General features: G+C 44.9%; 1 protein-coding gene across 3 annotated transcripts in view; it reads left to right on the forward strand.

The window, feature by feature from the left end:
* LOC118091325 (nucleoside diphosphate kinase 6) overlaps positions 1–5,102 on the forward strand; it is a 16,125-nt gene extending 11,023 nt beyond the window's left edge. For all 3 annotated transcript variants that reach the window (XM_060279317.1, XM_060279316.1, XM_060279315.1), the window contains exons 5-6: positions 1,440–1,600; positions 3,849–5,102. In XM_060279317.1, coding sequence (XP_060135300.1) covers positions 1,440–1,600; positions 3,849–4,015 — 328 coding nt within the window. In that variant the 3' untranslated portion in view covers positions 4,016–5,102. The remainder of the gene's footprint in view (positions 1–1,439; positions 1,601–3,848) is intronic.
* Positions 5,103–24,054: the final 18,952 nt, after the last annotated feature.

Genomic DNA, 24,054 nt, shown 5'->3' on the forward strand with positions numbered 1-24,054 from the left:
GACTAGAAGTGGTGTCCAAAAAATTTTCAAAGAGGGCCAGATTTGATGAAATGAAGGGCTGTGAGGGCCGACCCTTTTTGTTAACCTTTTTTTTTAGAATTGAAGTTGTTGAGTTTTTTTTTAGGATTTTACCCCAGGAAATAAATGGCTACAGGGGCCGGATTAAACTGACCGGCGGGCCGGATTAGGGTCCCTTCTAACTGCAATTCTATGGAAACATCAAATAAAACAACCCAGTCTAAAACTTTCTTTCTTTCTTTCTTTCTTTCTTTCTTTCTTTCTTTCTTTCTTTCTTTCTTTCTTTCTTTTCTTAGCACATTAAAATGATTGCATTTATTAGCAAATATACAGCTTGAGCATAGGCAGAGAGAAATTAAACCCTGGGTGGGCAAACTAAGGCCCGGGGGCCGGATCCGGCCCAATCGCCTTCTCAATCCGGCCTGTGGACGGTCCGGGAATCAGCGTGTTTTTACATGAGCAGATTGTGTCCTTTTATTTAAAATGCATCTCTGGGTTATTTGTGGGGCATAGGAATTTGTTCATTTCCCCCCTCTTCAAAATATGGTCCGGCCCCCCACAAGGTCTGAGGGACAGTGGACCTTCCCCCTGCTGAAAAAGTTTGCTGACCCCTGAACACTCCATCAGTACACTGCTCCCATGTTGAATCTCCAGAGACACAGCATTCATCCTTTTAAAAAAACCTTTATTGCAAAACAATTTACATATAACAACACAGACAACCAAAGACAGTACCTCAATGACAACTAAACATTAACTAACAACACATCGTCTAACGTCACACACACTTTTGACTTCCAATTCACCTGATTGTGCTTTCTACATATTCTTCACCTTTACGCCTTTCCTGTTATATCTGTTACATACAGTCACACCTCGGGTTACAGCCGCTTCAGATTGTGTCTTTTCGGATTGCGTTCCGCGCCAAACCCGGAAGTACCGGAACGGGTTACTTCTGGGTTTCGGTGTGTGCATGCGCAGAAGCACTAAATCACGCTTTGCGCAGAAGCGCGACCCATGCGTGCGCAGACGCGGGTTGTGAACATGCCTCTCGCACGGATCACGTTTGCAACCCGAGCGTCCACTGTACAGACTAAAACTATTTCAAGCTTCAAGGAAAATATTTCTGACCCTTCTCTTAAGTGACGTTTTGCTTTCCCCAGTCGACAGCCTGCCATCCAGAGATCTCCTCTTGGTTGCAATTGGAGCTGTGCCAGTCGCAAGATGCAACTGGCGCCTGGCCAGTTTTGAACACTGGGAGGGAGATATCCTGGGCCAAGGCCACTTAGGGCTTTTAAGATTTATCACCTGCACTTTTGACTTGTGCATGGAAGCCAGTTGGCTGCCAGTCGGGCTGCTTGCAAGATCCGTGTGACGCGACCCCCTGACCTTCCTTGTGCCTTCTCTCGCCTCCTTTCCAGCGGCCCCATGAGGACGTACATCCTTGCCCACGAGGAAGCCATCCCGCTCTGGAGGTCTCTGATGGGACCCACCAAAGTTTTCCGCGCCCAGCACACAGACCCAGGGTCCATCCGTGGGTCGTTCGGCCTCACGGACACTCGGAACACCGTGCACGGCTCAGGTGAGTCCAGGAGGGGCGGGAAATGGGGGAGAAGGAGAAATTTGCAAAGGAGCCCCAAAGTCTGGGCCCAGCAAAGAGGGCTAAGAAATGTCGTAGCCAAGGGAGCAGGATTGTACCAAGGGATCCTTTGGAATCCACCCCATTGCAGGGGGTGGGACTAGATGACCGTCGGGGGTCCCTTCTAGCATTACAATTCTAGGATTCTGAGAAAGGCAGCTGGGACGTGGAAGTTCAAAGCTGGAACAATGATAAATCCTGACACTGTTGGGTTTGGGTTGGGGGCGTGCTCTGGTCCATGGGGTCACGAAGAGTCGGACACGACTAAACGACTAAACAACAACAACAACAGAAGTGAGTTTATGGGGTTTTTCAGTGAATAAACAATATCTTGCATGGAGGAAGACTTAGCGAAGTCTGATAGGTGATATGATAAAAGGTAAAGGGACCACTGACCATTAGGTCCAGTCGTGACAGACTCTGGGGTTGCGACGCTCATCTCGCATTATTGGCCGAGGGAGCCGGCATACAGCTTCCAGGTCATGTGGCCAGCATGACAAAGCCGCTTCTGGCAGACCAGAGCAGCACATGGAAACGCCGTTTACCTTCCCGCTGTAGCGGTTCCTATTTATCTACTTGTACTGGCATGCTTTCAAACTGCTAGGTTGGCAGGAGCTGGGACCAAGCAATGGGAGCTCACCCCGTCACAGGGATTCGAACCGCCGACCTTCTGATCAGCAAGCCCTAGACTCTGTGGTTTAACCCACAGCACCACCTGGGTCCCAGGTGATATGATAGCCATCTTCAAATGTCTGAAAGGCTACCCCATGGAAGATGGAGCAAGCTTGTTTTCTGCTGTTCCAGATGGTATGACCTTCTCTGGGTTAAACATCCACAACTCCCTCACCCATTCCTCACAAGATTTGATTTCCAGACCCTTGATCCTCTTGGTCACCCTCCTCTGCCCACCTTCCAGTTTGTCAATATCCTTCTTAAATTGTGGTGCCCAGAACTGGACACAGGACTCTAGGTGGGGTCTGATGATGATGATTTATTTATAGCCTGCCTTTTCCCCCGACGGGGAAGGTAGCTTACAGGTAAAGACAAAAACCGCTAAAAACATTTAAAATATCATTAAAAGCAATTAAATGTTGATAGAATCAAAACTCTAATCATATATAAAATCTGTTTGAAACGTACAAATAATTACAATTATTACAACCAACCCTTTTGTTAAAAGCAGTCAGTTCCCCCAAGTCTGTTGGAACAAGAAGGTCTTTACCTGCTGACTATAGGACATCAAGGAGTGAGCCAGTCCAGCTTCTCCAGGGAGGGAATTCCAAAGTTTGGGAGCCACCACTGAGAAGGCCCTCTCCCGCTCTGATGGCTGCTCCCTGAACTTCCCTGATCGAGGCCGAATATTGTTATGATTGGCATCCTCTGTCTGTTTTGAGGGCAGAGCGATACTATTACAGTGGTACCTTGGTTCTCAAATGCCTTGGTACTCAATCAACTTGGAACCCAAACACTGAAAACTCGGAAGTAAGTGTTCCGGTTTGCAAACTATTTCCAGAAGCTGAACATGCTCCGTTTTGAGTGCCATGCTTCCGTTTTGAGAGTTACGCTGAGCTCCGTCTGTTTTTGTTATTTTGGGGGTTTTTTGTGTGTCTTTTTGTTTTTGTGACTGTGTGGAACCCAGTTCAGCTCCTGATTGATTGTGTGACTGCAGTACATTGTTTATTGCTTTCATTTTATGGATCTATGGTCTTGTTAGATCGTAAAATTCATGTTAAATTGCTGTTTTAGGGGTCGTTTTAAAAAGTCTGGAAGGGATTAATCGGTTTTGCATGACTTTCTATGGGAAGGCGTGTCTTGGTTTTGGAACGCTTTGGCTTTGGAATGGACTTCCGGAATGGATTAAGTTTGAGAACCAAGTTTGAGAACCACAGATCCCTTGGTCTGGCCACTGCACTTCTGCGGATTCAGCCTAGAACTGAATTAGCGCTTTATTTTTGTTACTGCAGTTATGAAAGTGCAAAGCTATGCAGGACACTGAAAGTGATTTCTAACACCTTGAAATCGACCTGCTTGGCAGGGGGTTGGACTGGATGGCCCTTGTGGTCTCTTCCAATTCTATGATTCTATGACCTGGGATTTTTATCGGCTGCCGGGTGCAGCCAGCTGATTTCGAACTCCACTCTAAAGATCAACCTGGCCCCGCACTCGCTCACATTTTCCCCCTCCCTTGCAGATTCAGCAGCATCAGCCAGCCGAGAAATCGCCTTCTTCTTCCCAGATTTCAACGAGGAGCGGTGGTACCAGCAGGAAGAGCCTCAGCTGTGGGAGAGGGAGGTTGGCCGTGACACCAAGGCGGTCCCTCACCACGTGCCCAGAGATGGCTGGGCAGAGGCAGACTGAAGGACACTTTACACGGGAGACACTGCCAGAACGGATGCAGGGATCCTGCTTTGGAGACAGGGGGGGGGGCCTCCTCTCTCTTCCCCAAAATCAGCACTAAACATGTCGCAGCTTACTCAGGGATGGCTGCTGAGGTGTGTACATCTCCCCCCTGGATAAGAGCAGCATCTGCCAGGCTGTGCCACACAGCCAATTTATCGCTTGCCCAGTCTGGGTTAAAGGGTGCCCATTTAGGGCTCCAGCAGAAGCACTAAATTTCTAATTGACTTAAGCATGCCTTTTCTCTTGGTTGCAACTGCCATTTCCACAGGTCTGTGCCTAACTATGTGCCCATGTGCCATCTTCACTGTGACCCACAAATTCCCAGGAATGTTTACTGGGCGGGGGAGGGGTGGGGTGCGTCGTCAGAGTTTAATTGCCAAAGGGAGAGGGGTCTTGATTCATGGTTGTCCAAAAGACACGATTCCTAATAGTAATAATCTCACCTTTTGATCCAAAACGTGCGTCGGCTTCCTGTGGTTTCTGGGTCAAGATAAAGACAGGTCCTCTGCACATGCGCAGACGCACTCTTTCCTTTATGTTTTCCATGGTAGAGAACCAACTCTGGAAACAAACTCGGGAGCTGAATCTCAGGCAGTCTTGCTGTTGTCAGGGGTGAAACTGGGGCACCGCTATTCCACGATGCTTAGAAATTCCTGCTGGCAACCAGGTTAAGTGGAAGCGGCTTGGGCACAAATGCAGAGATAAAAGCATAAGAAGATCCTGTTGGGTCAGTATCCCTGAAGGAGCGTCTCCACCCCTGCCGTTCAGCCCGGACACTGAGGTCCACCTCCGAGGGCCTTCTGGCGGTTCCCTTCCTGCGAGAAGCGAAGTTACAGGGAACCAGGCAGAGGGCCTTCTCGGTAGTGGCACCCTCCCTGTGGAACGCCCTCCCGTCAAATGTCAAGGAAATAAACAACTATCTGACTTCTAGAAGACATCTGAAGGCGGCCCTGTTTAGGGAAGTTTTTAATGTTTGATCATTTATTGCTATTATTATTATTATTATTATTTTGGGAGCTACCCAAAGTGGCTGGGGAAACCCAGCCAGATGGACAGGGTATAAAGAATAAAATAATAATAATTATTATTTTTATTTATTTATTTATTTATACCCCACCCATATGGCCAGGTTCCCCCAGCCACTCTGCGCAACTTCCAACAATATATTAAAATACAGAAATCCATCAAACATTAAAAGCTTCCTACTAAAAGTAGTAGTAGTAGTATTACCCATCTAGGGCAGTATTCTGTTCTCGCAGGGGCTTAACAGATGCCTGTCAGAAGCCTACAAGCAGGATCCGGCCACAAGAGCCCTCTCCCCTCCTGAGGTTTCCGGGATTCAGAAGCATAATTCCCCAACTGTGGCTAGTAACTGCTGATAAAACTTTTCCTCTATGAAGTTGTCTCATCCTCTTTCAAAGCGGACCAAGTGGGTGGCCTCTGCTACGTCTTGTAGGAAGTGAATCCCTGAGTGCTTCGATTAAGTACCTTTCAGTTTATAAAAATTATGGATGAATTAAGGAGAAAACGAATGGAGAAAAAAGTCGTTCTCCCTCTCTCCTAACCCCAGAACTCCTGGACACCCAATGAAGCTGAATGTTGGAAGATTCAGGAGAGGTAAAAGCAGCGCATAGTCAAACTGTGGAACTCACAGCTGCAGGAGAAGGCGATGGCCACCAATTTGGATGGCTTTAAAAGAGAATTAGACAAATTCAGGGAGAAGCAGGAGAGGGCTATCGATGGGTAATAGCCACAACGGCTCTGGGAGGCAGCCATGCTTCTGAATACCAGATGCTGGAAACCGCAGGAGGGGAGACTTGTTCTTGCGCTCGGATCCTGCTTGCAGGTTTCCTATGTTAGGCATCCGGTTGGCCCCTGTGAGAACAGGATGCTGGACAAGATGGGCCCCTGGCCTGATCCAGCATGCTCTTCTGTTCTTAATGAAAGGCACTGACATGTAAGGTGGGCCCAGAAAGATTCGGAATCAAATAACTTCCTGATCTTAACTGCTTGGGGCTGCAAAAACCGTTGGGTTTTTTTCAAACACTTGGCCATTATGGTTCCGCAATACAACCGTTCTGCTTAGCCCAAGGCGGCTGAGAAAGGCAGCCTGGATGAATTGGAATGGCATCTGCCAGAAGCTGATGGAGATATTGGGGGGCATGTCGGAAATCTGGAAGTTCCAGGGTGAAAAGTAACAATAAAGAGCAAAGGACATTTCATCACTTAAAACAAGGGTGCACAACTCAATTATGTCAGCATTGATGTGGGTCGCAAGGGGGTTTCATAATGAACGCACTCGGCAGTCTCCTGAGCGCCCCGCTGCGATTTCTGTTCCACGGGGAGTGAACTGAAAGACAGACGGGAGCAATAATGTAACTTCACACAGTTGCAAGATGAAAATGATGAAATTAATTGCATTTCTCATCAAAGGGTGCCTCTGACAAGGGCGCAATCGAACAGAGGCGCAGCAGTGGAGCCTGTCTCTGGCGAGCAAACTTTTAATGGCTCCCTTGGCCTCTCGTTTGATTGTTATGGAAAAATATCCTGGCTAATGAACCCCCGACGGCGATGCCAGCTCCATCCCATTAGCGCACCCCAGCGATCTGCCCCATAGAGACACTTCCCGGCTTTGGGGTGCAGGTCCCGAGGGGAGAGATTCAGCGATGGTAAACTCCATGCTATTAAACTGCTATTTAGAATAACCAGTTAATGACACCGGGGAAGAATTTTTAGAACTAAGACATTCAGCAAACTCTTCTGGTTGATTCGCAAACGTTGAACTGGTTGCGTGAATTGTTCGATGCAATACCACCTGGACTATTTGGAGTCGGGGGCGTCAAGAAAGCTTCGCATGTGGTGGGTTTGCTGCTTTGTTTCACAGTGTCCTGATTTAGTCCTTGAGTACAAAAAAATCATAGAATCGTAGAGTTGGAAGAGACCACAAGGGCCATCCAGTCCAACCCCCTGCCGAGCAGGAAACACCATCAAAGCATTCTTGACATATGCCTGTCAAGCCTCTGCTTAAAGACCTCCAAAGAAGGAGACTCCACCACACTCCTTGGCAACAAATTCCACTGTCAAACAGCTCTTACTGTCAGGGAGTTCTTCCTAATGTTCAGTTGGAATCTTCTTTCTTTTAGCTTGAATCCATTGCTCCGTGTCCGCTTCTCTGGAGCAGCAAAAAACAACCTTTCACCCTCCTCTATATGACATCCTTTTATATATTTGAACATGGCCCAGAACTGGACACAGTATTCCAGGTGAGGTCTGACTAGAGCAGAATATGGTGGTATTATTACTTCCCTTGATCTAGATGCTATACTCCTGTTGATGCAGCCCAGAATTGCATTGGCTTTTTTAGCTGCTGCATCACACTGTTGACTCATGTCAAGTTTGTGGTCTACCATGACTCCTAGATCCTTTTCACATATGTCATAGAATCATAAAGTTGGAAGGGACCCCTGAGAGTCATCTAGTCCAACCCCCTGCAATGCTGGAATGTCAGCCATGGCAGATGGCCACTCAACCTCTGCTTAAACACAGCACACAGTTAAACTATGGAACTTGCTGTCACAGGAGCCTAGATGGCTTTCAAAGGGGATTAGAAACGAAATAAATTCCTTCCAGCAGCACCTTAGAGACCAACTAAGTTTATCATTGGTATGAGCTTTTGTGTGCATGCACACTTCTTCAGATACACTGAAACAGAAGCCACCAGACCCTGATATATAGTGAGAGGGTGGGGAGGGGTATTACTCAGAAGGGTGGTGGGAATGGATGGACCAGGAGGAAGACCTTGAGGTCACAGTAGACATCTCATTGGAGATGTTGATCCAGTGTGCTGCAGCCGCGAGAAAGGCAAATTCTATGCTAGGGATCATTAGGGAAGGAATTGAACATAAGACTGCCATTATCATAATGGCAGTACAGTATACAAATCTATGGTGTGACTGCATTTGGAATACTGTGTGAAGTTCTGGCTGCCTCTCCTCAAAAAGGAAATTGTAGAGCTGGGAAAGGTTCAGAAAAGAGCTACCAAAAAGCGTATTGGGAAATGATCCATAATGATTTTTTTTTTGGGGGGGGGGGGAATGTTTTAAAGTACTTATCCCAAAAAAAACTAGAGTCCTTCCTTGTGAAGATAACTCAGACTGAAATTCCCAGGTGTCCAAAAAGGTTATTTATGTATGCCACCACTGCGGTCCGTGTTTCGTTAGCCCCAAAATGGAAAACGAGCGAGGTCCCAACCAAAGAAGAATGGCAACTTAAGTTGACAGAACATGCACAACTCACAGTCTTATAGAATAAGAGAACAAGAAGAACATACGTTTAGAGAAGATTGGAAAATGTTGATTGAATATATGGGAAATAATTGTGTACAGCTGAAAATGCTGGCAGCATTAAGATAAATTCAACAATGTAAATAAGCTTAGAAGGATGCAATAATGGAAGACTGAATGGTATAGTTTTTGTAAAATATGCAGGGATTTAAGATATGTAAACTGAACCATGGAAAGAGAAGGTAAGTCACTGGTATCTTAAGGATGTAAAATGAGCATTTTAAATTGTAAAACAGAAAACTTAATAAAAATATATATACAAAAAAAGGAGGAAGCAGGCGGGGGGGGGGAAGAGCTATCAAAACGATCAAGGAGTTGGAAGGACTTCTCTATGAGGAAAGATTTCAGCGTTTGGGGCTTTTAAGTTTAGAGAAAAAGATGAGGGAGAGGAGACATGGTAGAAGTGTAATTAAAGGAAGCATAGCAGGGGGACAGTGGAGGAGGAAAAAGGTTTCCTCTCTCCTAACGTTAGAACTCGGGGACATCTGACTCAGCCGAATGTGGGAAGATTCAGGAAAGGAAAAAAGGAAGGACTTCTTCATCCAGGGCAGAGTTAAACTGGAATTTGATTCCGCAGAAGGCGGTGATGGCCACCAACTTGAATGACTTTAGGCATGGATGGATTAGGCAAATGCTCCACTGCCACAGTTGTGTTGGTTCAAGGGGAAATTAGGTATAAAAGGAGAATTCTTGGATGCCAGGTTCCAGGTTTGAGGCAAGTATTCTTTGGCGACAGAACCCCAGCAGAGATTTAAAGGCACAAAATATGCATGGAAATATGGGCTGCTAGACCTTTAAAATATGCCCTTCCATGTTTTAGGGCATATGAGGGCATATTTTAGGGCCAAGTGAGTTCCAGAACTTCCCTCTTCCCCCAGCATAGGAAAAGACCACACGTTTGGTACATTTAAAAAATGATTTACTTACAAACTCATAAAAGGTCAGGTTCCTGTGCTTTTACATACATCAGCCAGAAAAGTTGCACACGCAGTAAAAAAAAAAAGGCTTTTCTACAAAATGATGACAGTTCCTAAATGATTGGCATAGGAACTCAATAGTGGCTGGAGAGAGAGATGTAAACTGCAGCAACCAGCTCAGACCTCCTCACATGTTGAGCTTCTCAGATACACTGATGGAGAACAACTTGATTACCTAGTCCCCGTCCCCCCAGATGAGGGGAAGTGGACAGAGCTAAGCCTGGTAGGACAGCTTTCTCTGTGGTATTAACCCCTTCATGCATTAATTAAACATAAGCGTGTTGGTTATATGAGGCTTCCGGTCTACCGCCAGCGCTGTTCGGCGAGGTTTCCCTCGAGCTCTGGGGGACCTGGCTTTGTGAGGGGGGGGGAGAGCTGTGAGAGTGACACGGATCCCCACAAGAGCCCCAGATTGAGCGTTCTGGGGTCGAAGAGCTTGGCAGCGCTCCAGAAGCGACTCCTCTGCTCCCCAGTGAGCCCTAGTAAGGGACCCGGAGAGAGCAGGGTGGCAGTCACGGGAGCCATTTTTGAGCACCATCGTTACCCTCGCGGAGTGAAGCTCCAAGCCGGCAGCGAAGAGCGGTGGATTTTTCCAAGCTAAAGATTCAATTTTATTGGATACCGTGAGTAAAAGAATTGAATTTGACTTTTAAATTGAAAGAATTGGCCACGGGAAGAGAACCAAAAAGGAAGTTGTTCTCTCCCATTGAGTGAACTGTGATGCAGTATCATAGAATCATAGAATCATAGAGTTGGAAGAGACCACAAGGGCCATCCAGTCCAACCCCCTGCCAAGCAGGAAACACCATCAAAGCATTCCTGACAGATGGCTGTCAAGCCTCTGCTTAAAGACCTCCAAAGAAGGAGACTCCACCACACTCCTTGGCAGCAAATTCCACTGCCGAACAGCTCTTACTGTGAGGAAGTTCTTCCTAATGTTTAGGTGGAATTTTCTTTCTTGTAGTTTGAATCCGTTGCTCCGTGTCCGCTTCTCTGGAGCAGCAGAAAACAACCTTTCTCCCTCCTTTATATGACATCCTTTTATATATTTGAACATGGTTATCATATCACCCCTTAACCTTCTCTTCTCCAGGCTAAACATACCCAGCTCCCTAAGCCGTTCCTCATAAGGCATCGTTTCCAGGCCTTTGACCATTTTGGTTGCCCTCTTCTGGACACGTTCCAGCTTATCAGTATCCTTCTTGAACTGTGGTGCCCAGAACTGGACACAATACTCCAGGTGAGGTCTGACCAGAGCAGAATACAGTGGTACTATTACTTCCCTTGATCTAGATGCTATACTCCTATTGATGCAGCCCAGAATTGCATTGGCTTTTTTAGCTGCTGCATCACACTGCTGACTCATGTCAAGTTTGTGGTCAACCAAAACTCCTAGATCCTTTTCACATGTACTGCTCTCAAGGCAGGTGTCTCCCATCCTGTATTTGTGCCTTTCATTTTTTTTGCCCAAGTGTAGTACTTTACATTTCTCCTTGTTAAAATTCATCTTGTTTGCTTTGGCCCAGTTGTCTAATCTGTTAAGGTCATTCTGAAGTGTGATCCTGTCCTCTGGGGTGTTAGCCACCCCTCCCAACTTGGTGTCATCTGCAAACTTGCTCAGGATTCCCTCAAGCCCATCATCCAAGTCATTGATAAAGATGTTGAACAAGACTGGGCCCAAGACAGAACCCTGTGGCACCCCACTAGTCACTACTCTCCAGGATGAGGAGGAGCCATTGATGAGCACCCTTTGGGTTCGGTCAGTAATCCAGCTACAAATCCACTGAATGGTAGCATTGTCTAGCCCACATTTTACCAGCTTCTTTACAAGAATATCATGGGGCACCTTGTCAAAAGCCTTGCTGAAATCAAGATAGGCTACATCCACAGCGTTCCCTTCATCTACCAGGCTTGTAATTCTGTCAAAAAATGAGATCAGATTAGTCTGACATGACTTATTTTTCAGGAACCCATGCTGACTTATAGTGATCACAGAGTTTCTTTCTAGGTGCTCACAGACTGTTTGCTTAATGATCTGCTCTAGAATCTTTCCTGGTATTGATGTCAGGCTGACTGGGCGGTAATTGTTTGGGTCCTCTCTTTTCCCCTTTTTGAAAATAGGGACAACATTTGCCCTCCTCCAGTCTGCTGGAACTTCGCCTGTTCTCCAGGAATTTTCAAAGATTATTGCCAGTGGTTCTGAAATCACCTCTGCCAGTTCTTTTAATACTCTTGGATGTAGTTCATCTGGCCCTGGAGACTTGAATACATCTAAACTAGCCAAGTATTCTTGTACTACCTCCTTACTTATTCTGGGCTGTGTTTCCCCTGCTGAATCATCTGCTCCATATTCTTCAGGTCGGGCGTTGTTTTCTTTCTTGGAGAAGACTGAGGCAAAGAAGGCATTGAGGAGTTCTGCCCTTTCTCTGTCCCCTGTTTGCATTTCACCATCTTCTCCTCTGAGTGACCCCACTGTTTCCTTGTTTTTCCTTTTGCTACGGACATACCCATAAAAGCCCTTTTTGTTGCTTTTAACCTCTCTGGCGAGCCTGAGTTCATTCTGTGCTTTAGCTTTTCTGACTTTGTCTCTACACGTGCTGGCTATATGTTTGAATTCCTCTCTGGAGATTTCCCCCCTTTTCCATTTTTTGTACATATCCCTTTTAAATCTTAACTCAGTCAAAAGTTCTTTAGATAGCCAGCCTGGCTTCTTCAGGCACCTTCCATGTTTCTGTCTCATTGGTATTGCCTGAAGTTGTGCTTTTAATATCTCCCTTTTAACAAACTCCCAACCATCATGAACTCCCTTCCCTTTTAGTATTACTGTCCATGGGATTTCACCCAGCGTTTCCCTAAGTTTTCTGAAGTCGGCTTTCTTAAAGTCTAGAATTTGGACCTTAGTATGCTTGGTTGCTCCTTTCCGCTGGATAATAAACTCCAGAAGAGCATGGTCACTCCCACCTAATGATCCTGCCACTTCTACCCCACTAACCAAGTCATCACTATTGGTTAGGACCAGATCTAAAATGGCTGATCCTCTTGTTGCTTCTCCCACTTTCTGGACAATGAAGTTGTCTGCAAGGCCAGTGAGGAATCTGTTCGACCTTATGCTCTTGGCTGAGTTTGACATCCAACAAATATCAGGATAGTTGAAATCCCCCATTACTACTATCTCACTTCCTTTGGAATGCTTGGCCATCTGTTCCAGGAAGGCATCATCTGTGTCCTCAGTTTGGCTTGGGGATCTATAGTAAACTCCCACAATGAGATCACTGTTGTTTTTCTCTCCCTTAATTTTGACCCAGATACTCTCAATTTGGCTTTGAAGTTTTAAATCCTGGATCTCTTCACAGGTATACATATCCCTAACATATAAAGCTACTCCTCCTCCTTTCCTGTTTGGTCTATTTCTCTTAAATAGATTGTATCCCTCTATTACTACATTCCAGTCATGAGACTCATCCCACCAGGTTTCAGTGATGCCTATTATGTCATATTTAGTTTGCTGTACAAAGAGCTCAAGTTCATCTTGTTTATTTCCCATGCTCTGTGTAATTTGACCCCTAGCCGAAAAGGTGAAAGGAAGTTATCAATTTACCAAGAATTGGACCTAAAACCCCTCCTCCGAGGCAGGAGAGGGGAGATGAGTGATTTATTTTAAATTTCCTGCAATATCTAAATTTTTCTTTAAAGAAAGTCCCTCAGGAAGCTGGATCTGGGTGCCTGGAGGGATCAGTGAATGGAATTTATATATGGCTATAATAAAGCTTGGTTTAATTTATTGGAACTTTGATTTGCTAATTTTAAAGTGGATCTGAAGTTGTGTTCAATACTTTGGATAAAGATTTTGAGTTGTGATTAAAAGAAATAAAAAGAAGATGATATCCAGATCGGACATCAAAATGGCGTTTGAGGTTTGGAAATAAGATTCCTGGCACTTCCGGTTTTGTAATCTGCTGTTTTCCCATGAAACTTGAGATGGTTAAGATGGATATAGACACAACATCATCACAAGACCTGGTTTGGCAAAAGATTTTCCTGGAGCTTTTGGACATTAAAAATGTGCTGGCAACGAGCAACAAGCAGCTGCATGAAAATAATAAACAATCAAGTGAAAGGAATGGAAGAAGATGCTTGGAAAATGGAACTGGAAAAGAATTAACACCACTGGATTATGTCGAGGAGCAAGAAGATCAACCACCAACATTTGACATTGCCATGGAATTTAAAAAACTTAAGTATTTTAAAGAAGAAGAGGAAGAAGTTGGGCAGAATGTTTCACAAGTGGGAAGCTCTCTATATTGGACAAACAGGCCAATATTTCTATATTTCACAAGTGGGTCAGCTCTCTATATTGGACAAACAGGCCAAACCCTACGCCAAAGGATAAATGGACATAAATCTGACATCAGGAACCAGAAGACAGAAAAACCAGTAGGAGAACACTTCAATCTCCCAGGACATTCTATACAAGATCTCAAAGTAGCTGTCTTACTACAAAAGAATTTCAGAAATAGACTGGAAAGAGAAGTTGCTGAATTACAACTTATCACCAAGCTCAAAACCATGGAGGGACCTGGTTTGAACAGAGATATCGGATTCTTATCTCATTATACATGATAAGCGATCTTCAGCCATCTCAAACCTTGCTTTTTCATGCAAAACCATTTGCAGTCGTTTTCGGTCATCAACAGCTATCAGTCAGTCAATCACCCACTTCCACCACCCTTCTGAGTGATCCCCCCTCCCCTCCCCATCCCCACCCCTTCTCTACATAAGTGCCTGGGGACTTCTATTTCACTGCATCTGAAGAAGTGTGCATGCACACGAAAGCTCATACCAAAACAAAAACTTAGTTGGTCTTTAAGGTGCTACTGAAGGAATTTTTTTATTTCACAAGTGGGAGATATGGAACAGGACTTGGATATGATTCAAGGATCCCTCAAGGGAGAACCAGTGTGGACTGTTGCTCTCCTAGTGAGAGAGGGAGGGCAAGGCACACACTGGGAAATTGGAGGAGATGTGAGGAAGCAGAAGGGGTGGGTAGTAGGAGAAGTGTGGATACAGCAGAGCTGGTTTAAAAAAATATTGTTGGAAGTTTTGGGAAAGGTGGGAGTGGGTTAAAAAAAAGTTAAAGGTGTGATTTTAGGCTGGATTGGTTGAAAAAGTCTGATACTGGTATGAAATATGGAATTCACTGAGATATCTAGGAAATCTGGGTCCAGGAGAAGGGGGGATGAATTGTTATTAGATTGTGCATAAATATTATGAGTGAAGAGGTAATATTAAAATGGAGATTCATTGTTGGTAAAAAATTGTAAGCTAAGGGGAGATATAATTAATAGAATAAAAGGATATAGATTAAAATTGAATGGTGATATTTAGAGAGGATATTAAAAAGAAGTTTTAAATATTGTGAAAACTGCCTGAAGATTAATTGAAATAGGGACTCAAATAGGGGGGAATTGGGGAAGTCTACAATGTTATGAAGAATGTAAGATTATTAGATTTTCTTTTTTTCGGACTTCCGGTTGGTCGCGACACCATCGCAGTTGGAGGTCCGTTCAGCAGAGTGGACCTTGGCACTTTGAAGAAGGGGAGAATCGCTCCAGCGAAGCGGATTCCCCCGAAAACCCCCAAGTCAAGTGTCTTGGGGCCAGGTCGTCTGGCAGGCGTCAAAAGCGGGCTCCCCCCCCCCCCCCGGCAAGGCTCTGTTTTGAGCCCCCGAGAGCGGGGGGATCGGAGCTGCGACGCGGCAGACATCAGATCGCTAGCTTCAAAGTGCGACGCTGCAGAACTGCGAGGCTACAGCGGCTAATTCTTTCAAAGAATCTGGATTAAAAGTGTGAGTAGAGCCTATTGGACTTTAATTTGGACTTTAATTTTGACAATTCGGTTAAGGGAAGCGGCTTAAAAACGGGAGTCGGTCTCTACCCACTGAGAAATTAAGAAGCAGTGTTCGAGCCCTAAGCCAGGGAAAAGGATATGGAGACTTAAAATCTTCAAGAAAAGACTTTAACTTCCCCACCTAAGGCAGGGTGAAGCGGGGAAGAGTTACTGGACTAAAAAAAAAAACCTGCAAAAGTAAGAGGGAGCTGTGGGGGCAAACCCCCTCCCAACCCGGGATTCAGCACCCCAGGAGAAGCAGCAAGGGTTAATGAAAGGAAAGACTGACAGCTGTCAATAACAAAGTTAAATTGGCTTGCGATGGAATAAGATGTTACATGAATGTGGAGCTATAAGAACTCTGGAACATTATTTTTTAGCCATGTTGGAGCCTTTTGCCTTGGAGTTGGAGTCTCCATTGTTCTTTGTCCTCTTATCTCTTTTCTGCCCTTGAGTTGGAAAGAATGTCAACATCCGGAACATCTGCTTTCCAGAGGACAGTGTTAAAACTGTTGGGAGACCTTGTAATTGGGCAGCAACAATTTACTGCACAGTTAAGAAGCGCCAGAGAGCAATACCAGGAATCGAAAGAAATCACTCAGAATGGGATTGACAATATGAAATCAATTACTGACAACAAAACGCAAGAACATATAGAAGAGGAAGAAGGAACCACTCAACCAGGAGGAGAGAATGACCAGGACTCTCATGACCAGGACTCTCATGATAGCCCTGATCTGTTTAAGTTGGAAGAACAAGAATTGGAACTGATTTCATGGGAAGTATGGGAAAATGTGAATAGGCAAGGGAAAAAGTTTGTGGAGAAGGGGGGGCAAAAAGAGGGGAGGTCAAAACTATGGGTGGCTAAATGGGAGAGAATGGGAGTGGGATGAAGAGAGGTTGAATTTTTTAACTAGAGGGGAAAATATAGTTATGAAATCTGGATTGTATTAAGGAACTGCTGCATCAAATGGGGGAAAGAATCTAGGGGAGAGGAGGAGGTATGGTGTAATTAAGGATAAAGGAAAATATATGGAAATAAAGAAAGGACTAATTATATGAAATTTTTCTTGGAGCATAGATCAGGCTAGGGAAGAGTAAATATGATATTAGTTAGAAAAGAAAAAGGAGATAAAGTTTCAAAATAAGATTAGTAGTAAGAGTATTTTTGTAAAAGAAAATGAGTTGAAATTGGGTTATATGAAACTGTTATGAAAATAGAATTTGGTTAATAATGAAAATCAGTTGGGGGACATCTGGGGAAGTCATCAAAATAATGTTAAGTAGATTATGAATTTGAAAAATTGATCTGTTGTGTCTTTTATGTTATATGTCTAGGGATAGATAGTTGGGTGGGCAACCACCTGCACCTCTCCCTGTCATACTAGAGCCTCTCGGTGGCGGGGGGGTTCTGGGGGGAGGGGGGATGGGGACAAACCCAATTATAAAATGGACCACCTCCGGCTGCCCACTTTCCAGGGGTCTCTCTCGTGGCAGGAGGGGGCTTGTGGAGGGTGGGTTAGAAGGAGGGGGATAACATGTTATGTATGGTTGTATATATGTTTGTTTCTTCTTTTTTATTATGCAAAATCAATAAAAATTTATTATATATATATATATATATATATATATATATATATATATATATATATATATATGTATAAAGATTTTCTTTTTTTTCTTCCTCTTTTGTATCCCCCCCTTGTCTTTTTCTCTTTTTTGGTGGTTTTTTTTTTTTGCATTTTTGTATTATTTCCTGTTGTTTTATTGTATTGTTTTTTATGTGATTAAAATGAATAAAGATGAATTAAAAAAGAAAAGAAAAGTCACACAGGCACTAAAAAAATGGCTTTTCTACAAAATGATGACAGTTCCTAAATGATTGGCATAGGAACTCAAGAGTGGCTGGAGAGAGAGATGTAAACTGCAGCAACCAGCTCAGACCTCCTCACATGTTGAGCTTCTCAGATACACTGATGGAGAACAACAACTTGATTACCTAGTTCCTCCCCAGGTGAGCGGAAGTGGACAGAGCTAAGCCTGGCAGGACAGCTTACTCTATGGTATTAACCCCTTCATGCATTAATTAGACACAAGCGTGTTGGTTATATGAGGCTGGTTGTCATACAAGTCGGAGGCAGTGATGCTTCTGAACACCATTTTCTGGAAACCACAGGAGAGGACAGTACTCATCTCTTCATGTTCTGCTCCCTGATTCCCAGAAGAGCCATCTGCCTGGCCATTGTGAGAATAGGATGCTGGACTAGATGGGCTATTGGCCTGATCCAGCTGGAGACTCTTCCTATGTTCTTATTTGTTTTAATTTATTTTGAACTGTTCTTAATGCTGTATTTCAGGCATGTCCAACAGGTAGATCGTGATCTACTGGTAGATCACTGGACATCTGCAGTAGTTCCCTGGTAGATCATTGGCTCCCTCCACAGAAACTGAACAACTGTGGCTCCCCTTAAAAAAAGCTCAACATTTTACCTCCTCCCTGAAAACTTGACAACTTTGACCTGAACCCCCCCCCCAAAAATGCAGCTGGAACCCCAAAAAGGGGGTAGATCACTGCCAGTTTTTAACTCTGTGAGTAGATCACAGTCTCTTGGGAGTTAGCCACCCCTGCTGTATTTTATATTGCTGAAGCCCTCACTGGGGCCTTCTGGAGAACGCTGGGTAATAAATCTGATGAGGAGGATAATGATGATGACATCTTCTGGAGAACTTCATCTACTTTGTGATGGGTCCCGCTGACATCAATTCCACTGGGCTGTGTACGTCTCCCCAGATTTCTCACCTCCGCTGGCTCTGCTGGAGCATGTTTCCCCTGGGACACACAAAGCATGAAATATCTGTTCCAGCTCTTAGCAGCTTCACAGCTCAGGGAGCACAGGACGCGATTCCTGACCTTGCGCAGGTAAGACGAGGGCAGCGATAGGGGGCTGCTGAGGTGAACTTCTGGCCAGGAGTCTTAGGGAAAGCTGGGGTGCTGTTCTCACCTCTTCAGTGTCATTTGCAATGGGGAAGTCTTTGTGTGTGCGCACAACTGAAGGATCTAAGCCAGGGCTGGATTGAGGTTTGATGAGACCCTAAGCTCCTGAAGGTAACGGGGCCTTGATATGTCCAGCTGCCTTTGTCAACAACAAAAGGTCGCTGTTTTTTTGTGCTGAATGTGTGCTATATGGTAATTTATGGACCTCATAGGTATCTAAAGCCATTTGCACTTTTAGAATGTAGGCACCCTATATATTGTTGTTTAGTCGTTTAGTCGTGTCCGACTCTTCGTGACCCCATGGACCAGAGCACGCCAGGCACTCCTGTCTTCCACTGCCTCCCGCAGTTTGGTCAAACTCATGTTCGTAGCTTTGAGAACACTGTCCAACCATCTCGTCCTCTGTCGTCCCCTTCTCCTAGTGCCCTCCATCTTTCCCAACATCAGGGTCTTTTCCAAGGAGTCTTCTCTTCTCATGAGGTGGCCAAAGTATTGGAGCCTCAGCTTCACAATCTGTCCTTCCAGGGAGCACTCAGGGCTGATTTCCTTAAGAATGGATAGGTTTGATCTTCTTGCAGTCCATGGGACTCTCAAGAGTCTCCTCCAGCACCATATATCCACCCTATATATAGAAATGAGCAAACCAGGGATATTTGAGGGAGCAGGCTAGCAGGCGGGGCCCATGACTTGCACCCTAGGAGCTTACACAACACAAAACACTCTTGCTGTATGTAGCTTTTATTTCATTTGTTTTCTATCTTATATTTTGGAAATGTGCATCCAGGTTTTTTCTTTTTCTTTAAGTTTTTTAAAGAGAGTGGGGCCCTAAGCTATAGCTTGTTGAGCTTATACAGTACGTAAATCCGGCACTGATCTAAGCAGATCCTTGGATGGCTTTCAAAGAGGATTAGACAAATTCAGGGAGGAGAGGGTTCCTAATGATTGCCAGCCAGGGTGGCTCTGCTCTCCCTCCGCAGCTGGAGGTGGAAATGCTTCTGAACGCCAGGTGCTGGAAACCACAGGAGGGGAGAGACAGCTCCTGTGTTCGAATCCTGCTTCCTGGTTTTCCAGAGGCAACTGGTTGGCCACTGTGAGAAGAGGATGCTGGGCTCTTCTGATGGGAGTTAATAGTCCAGCAACACCTGGAGGGCACATAGAACATAGAATCGTAGATTTGGAAGAGACCACAAGGGCCATCCAGTCCAACCCCCTGCCAAGCAGGAAACACCATCAAAGCATTCTTGACATATGCCTGCCAAGCCTTTGCTTAAAGACCTCCAAAGAAGGAGACTCCACCACACTCCTTGGCAGCAAATTCCACTGTCGAACAGCTCTTACTGTCAGGAAGTTCTTCCTAATGTTTAGGTGGAATCCTCTTGTAGCTTGAATCCATTGCTCTGTGTCCGCTTCTCTGGAGCAGCAGAAAACAACCTTTCTCCTTCCTCTATATGACATCCTTTTATATATTTGAACATGGCTATCATATCACCCCTTAACCTTAACATCTTTGATCAAGGGTTTCGCCAGACAAGCTGCTTATTGTGTGTTCATCCTACTTTGGCTGCAGAAAGCACATGCAAAGGTCAGATTATATTCTAGTCTTTATTGAGCGTTTGTTCTGGTTTGTTTTGGCAGGGCGCCATCCACCCTGACTTCCTTGCTGAGTGTTTATGCATCTTCCTGTTAGTCTCTCATCCCCCCCCCCTTTTCCTCTGTACTGCCCTATCGGTTTCCAAACCTCAGCTTCTTCTTTGAAGTGGATGAGTTGTGCCAGGGCAACCGAGTGCTTTAATCCACTTTATTTGCACAGATCTAAATTCAGGGTCTGTGCTTTAATCCCTCCTGTAAAACAACAGCAGTCTGGAGATGGCCTTCGCCCATTTGGCACCCTCCAGATGTTTTGTGACTACAACTCCCATCATCCCTGACCACTGGTCCTGTTAGCTAGGGATGATGGGAGTTGTAGTCCCAAAACAGCTGGAGACCCTGCCTTAGTATATACTGCATCTGAACATTTTCCAGTCCACATTTTTCTTACCTCTGCCTCTAGTTGTGACACGGTAAATGTATTGTTCATTGCAAATAACATCTTCTTTGTTTCTGCAAATAACAGAAACATTATTTGACTACTTCCTCTTTTTTTAAAAAAAAAATTAGATCCAGTAAATCAAACAAAAATATCCATAAAGAAATATTCATACCATTAAAAGAGGTTTAAAGCAGCATGAGGCTTTTATCAGTAAACTTACTATTTAGAAACATTACAAAACATATCAATTTCCCCAAAAAACTATTAGGTTGATTTATATGTATTATTTTATAATATGTTAATTTAATCGTTTTTACTATATGCTAGGTTTTTCCCCAAACCGTTCTCATGCCACTCATTTTTAGCTATCACAATCTCTGCAGCAGTTATAATGCTGATTACTATTTCTCGATCATTTTCTGGGGTAACATCCTGGAGTGACACAGTAGAAATATTTTGGCTTCTAATGGGATATGATGTCCTAACATATCAGAAATACTAGCCTCAACAAGTTTCCAAAAATATATGCATTTGAGAGCAGTTCCAAAAGTTTTGTACATAGTTTGCTTTATGCAATTCGTTATTCTTTCTTTTCTAAAATTGTGTCCAGTCCAGTCCCCCATTCATTCCACATTCCAAACAGGCAACAATAACAAAATGTAAGCTAAAACAGTACAGACAAGTGCAATAGATGAAAACAGCTCAAAGGAGGGTTCTCCAGCATAAGAGCTTTCACCTGCCTAGGCAAATCCTTGCTGACATAAATAGATGTTAAGCTATGAAAAGAATAAGGGGGTTGCAATGAGTGACTCTTATGTGCAAGATATTCCGCAAACGAGGTGTGATTGCAGAGAATCTCTCACATCCTGCCAAGTTCTGCTTCAAATGCCTCAAACATGAGGAAGAATTCCCTCTCTTCCAGCAGCTCTAAGGGAGCAAGCAGGCTGATGTGGAAGAAGATTGTAGGGTTGGAAGGGACCCAAGGGTCATCTAGTCCAACCCCCTGAAATACAGGAATCACAGCTAAAATGTCCACGGCCAACCTCTGTTGAAAAATCTCCAACAAAGGAGAGTCCACCACCATCTCAATGCAGCAACCAGACTGGTGATTGGGAGCGGTCGCCGAGACCACATAACATTGGTCCTGAAAGACCTACATTAGCTCCCAGGACATTTCCGGGCACAATTCAAAGTGTTGGTGCTGACCTTGAAAGCCCTAAACAGCCTCAACCCAGTTGACCTGAAGGAGCGTCTCCACCCCCATCGTTCAGCCTGGACAGTGAGGTCCAGCTCCGAGGGGCTTCTGGCAGTTCCCTCACAAGAAGTGAGGTTACAGAGAAACAGGCAGAGGGCCTTCTTGGTGGTGGTGCCCGCCCTGTGGAATGCCCTCCCTTCAGATGTCAAGGAAATAAACCACTACCTGACTTTTAGAAGACATCTGAAGTTAGGGAAATTTTGAAGTTTTATTGTGTTTTTAATACAGCATTCTGTTGGGGGCCGCCCAGAGTGACTGGGGAGGCCCAGCCAGATGGGCGGGGTATAAGTAAAAAGAACATTATTATTATTCTCATTTTTATTCTCATTATTCTGAGAGAGTCCATTCCACTCTCACGCAGCTCATACTGTCCAAAGATTCTTCCTCATATTTAGTTGGAATTTTCTTTCTTGCTATTTGAATCCATTGGTTCTTCTGGAGCAGGTGTAAACAAGTTTGCTCCATCCTCCACGAGACGCCTCTTCAGATATTTGAAGATGGGTTTCATAGCACCTCTCCTCCTGGCTAAACACCCCCAACTCCCTAAACCAGTGATGGGCAACCTTTTAAGCTTGGTGTGTCAAAATTTGCCAAAAAACCCGAGCATAACTCGGGGGGGGGGGGGTGTCACTTCGAGAAAAACCCATAATTTCACAATATTTATAGTTTAAATAACAAAAATGTATAATTGTAATATATAACTGTATTTAATAAATCAAAAACTAATTCTTTAACCAAACCTAACCAAACAAAAAGAACCCCTTATTTGTTGTTGAGCTTTTTGGGGGGAGCTGCTAACCTTTGGAGGTTTTTTGGGGGGGTGCAAAATTTGCTTTGCTTTTTGGGGGGAAAGAGAACAAAAATAAATGACGAAAAATACTTTCGCTGGAACTAACACGCAGCACCGACATAGTCTGCCAAAGCGCCAAAAAACCAGCACAGAACGGGTTAAAAACGCTGTTACACCCAATCATAGTCTGCCAAAGCGTCAGAAAAAACAGCACAGAAAGGGTTAAAAAAACAACCTCTGGCTACCAGCAGCAGCAGCAACAAAAAAGGATCTGGGTTTTAACAGCGTAGAGGAGACAAGGAGAACAAATGGGGGGGGGGGTGAAACAACAACAACAGTGCGAATGGGCCAATGGGGCATGTGCCAGCAGTGAGGGCTCTGCGTGTCACATCTGACACGCGTGTCATAGAATCATAGAGTTGGAAGAGACCCCAAGGGCCATCCAGTCCAACCCCCTGCCGAGCAGGAAACACCATCAAAGCATTCTTGACAGATGGCTGTCAAGCCTCTGCTTAAAGACCTCCAAAGAAGGAGACTCCACCACACTCCTTGGCAGCAAATTCCACTGTTGAACAGCTCTTACTGTCAGGAAGTTCTTCCTGATGTTTAGGTGGAATCTTCTTTCTTGTAGTTTGAATCCATTGCTCCGTGTCCGCTTCTCTGGAGCAGCAGAAAACAACCTTTCACCCTCCTCTATATGACATCCTTTGATATATTTGAACATGGCTGTCATATCACCCCTTAACCTTCTCTTCTCCAGGCTAAACATACCCAGCTCCCTAAGCCGTTCCTCATAAGGCATCGTTTCCAGGCCTTTGACCATTTTGGTTGCCCTCTTCTGGACACGTTCCAGCTTGTCAGTATCCTTCTTGAACTGTGGTGCCCAGAACTGGACACAGTACTCCAGGTGAGGTCTGACCAGAGCAGAATACAGGTTCGCCATCACTGCCCTAAACCAGTGTTTCCCAACCTTGTGCCTCCAGATGTTTTGGGACTACAACTCCCATCATCCCTAGCTAGCAAGACCAGTGGTCAGGAATGATGGGAATTGTAGTCCGAAAACATCTGGAGGCACAAGGTTGGGAAACACTGCCCTAAACAGTACCACATATGGCTCAGTTTCCAGAGCCTTGATCGTCTTGTTCGCCCTCCTCTGCACACCTCCCAGCTTTTCAAAATCCTTGTCCAATCAACGGAGGAGAGGGCTCTTGGCCACCATGGCTATGTTCTGCCTCCAAAGTCAGAGGCAGCCATGCTGTTGAATCTCAGTTGCTGGAAACCACAAGAAGTGGGGTGTTGCTATTCTGCTTGGATTTTGGTGGGCCACTGTGAAGACAGCATGCTGGACTGGATGGGCCCTTGGCTTCATCCAGCAGGCTCTTCTTAGATTCTTATGTACGACGGAGGAGGAGGAGGAGGAGGAGGAGGAGGAGGAGGAGGAGGAGGAGGAGGAAAGGAAGGAGCCACTGAGCTATTCCTGCAGATTCAAGCTATTGTTGCCTGCCAGCCCAGTGGAGCTTGCGGCAGATGTCTCCTATGTCTTTGGGCTTTTCCGAAAGGAGGTTTCGCTCAAGTAGCGTGCATGTTATTGACAGAGGGATATATCTATGCTTTGTGTGACGTGACCGCCTTCTATGTTTTCCCTGGCGCTGGGCATCAACTGCATTGTTGCATATGTGGGGTAAACAAGGATTGCATGATCTTCACATTCGGGACCAGCAG

Source organism: Zootoca vivipara, chromosome 10, assembly GCF_963506605.1.
Source record: "Zootoca vivipara chromosome 10, rZooViv1.1, whole genome shotgun sequence".
Taxonomy (NCBI): Eukaryota; Metazoa; Chordata; class Lepidosauria; order Squamata; family Lacertidae; genus Zootoca; species Zootoca vivipara.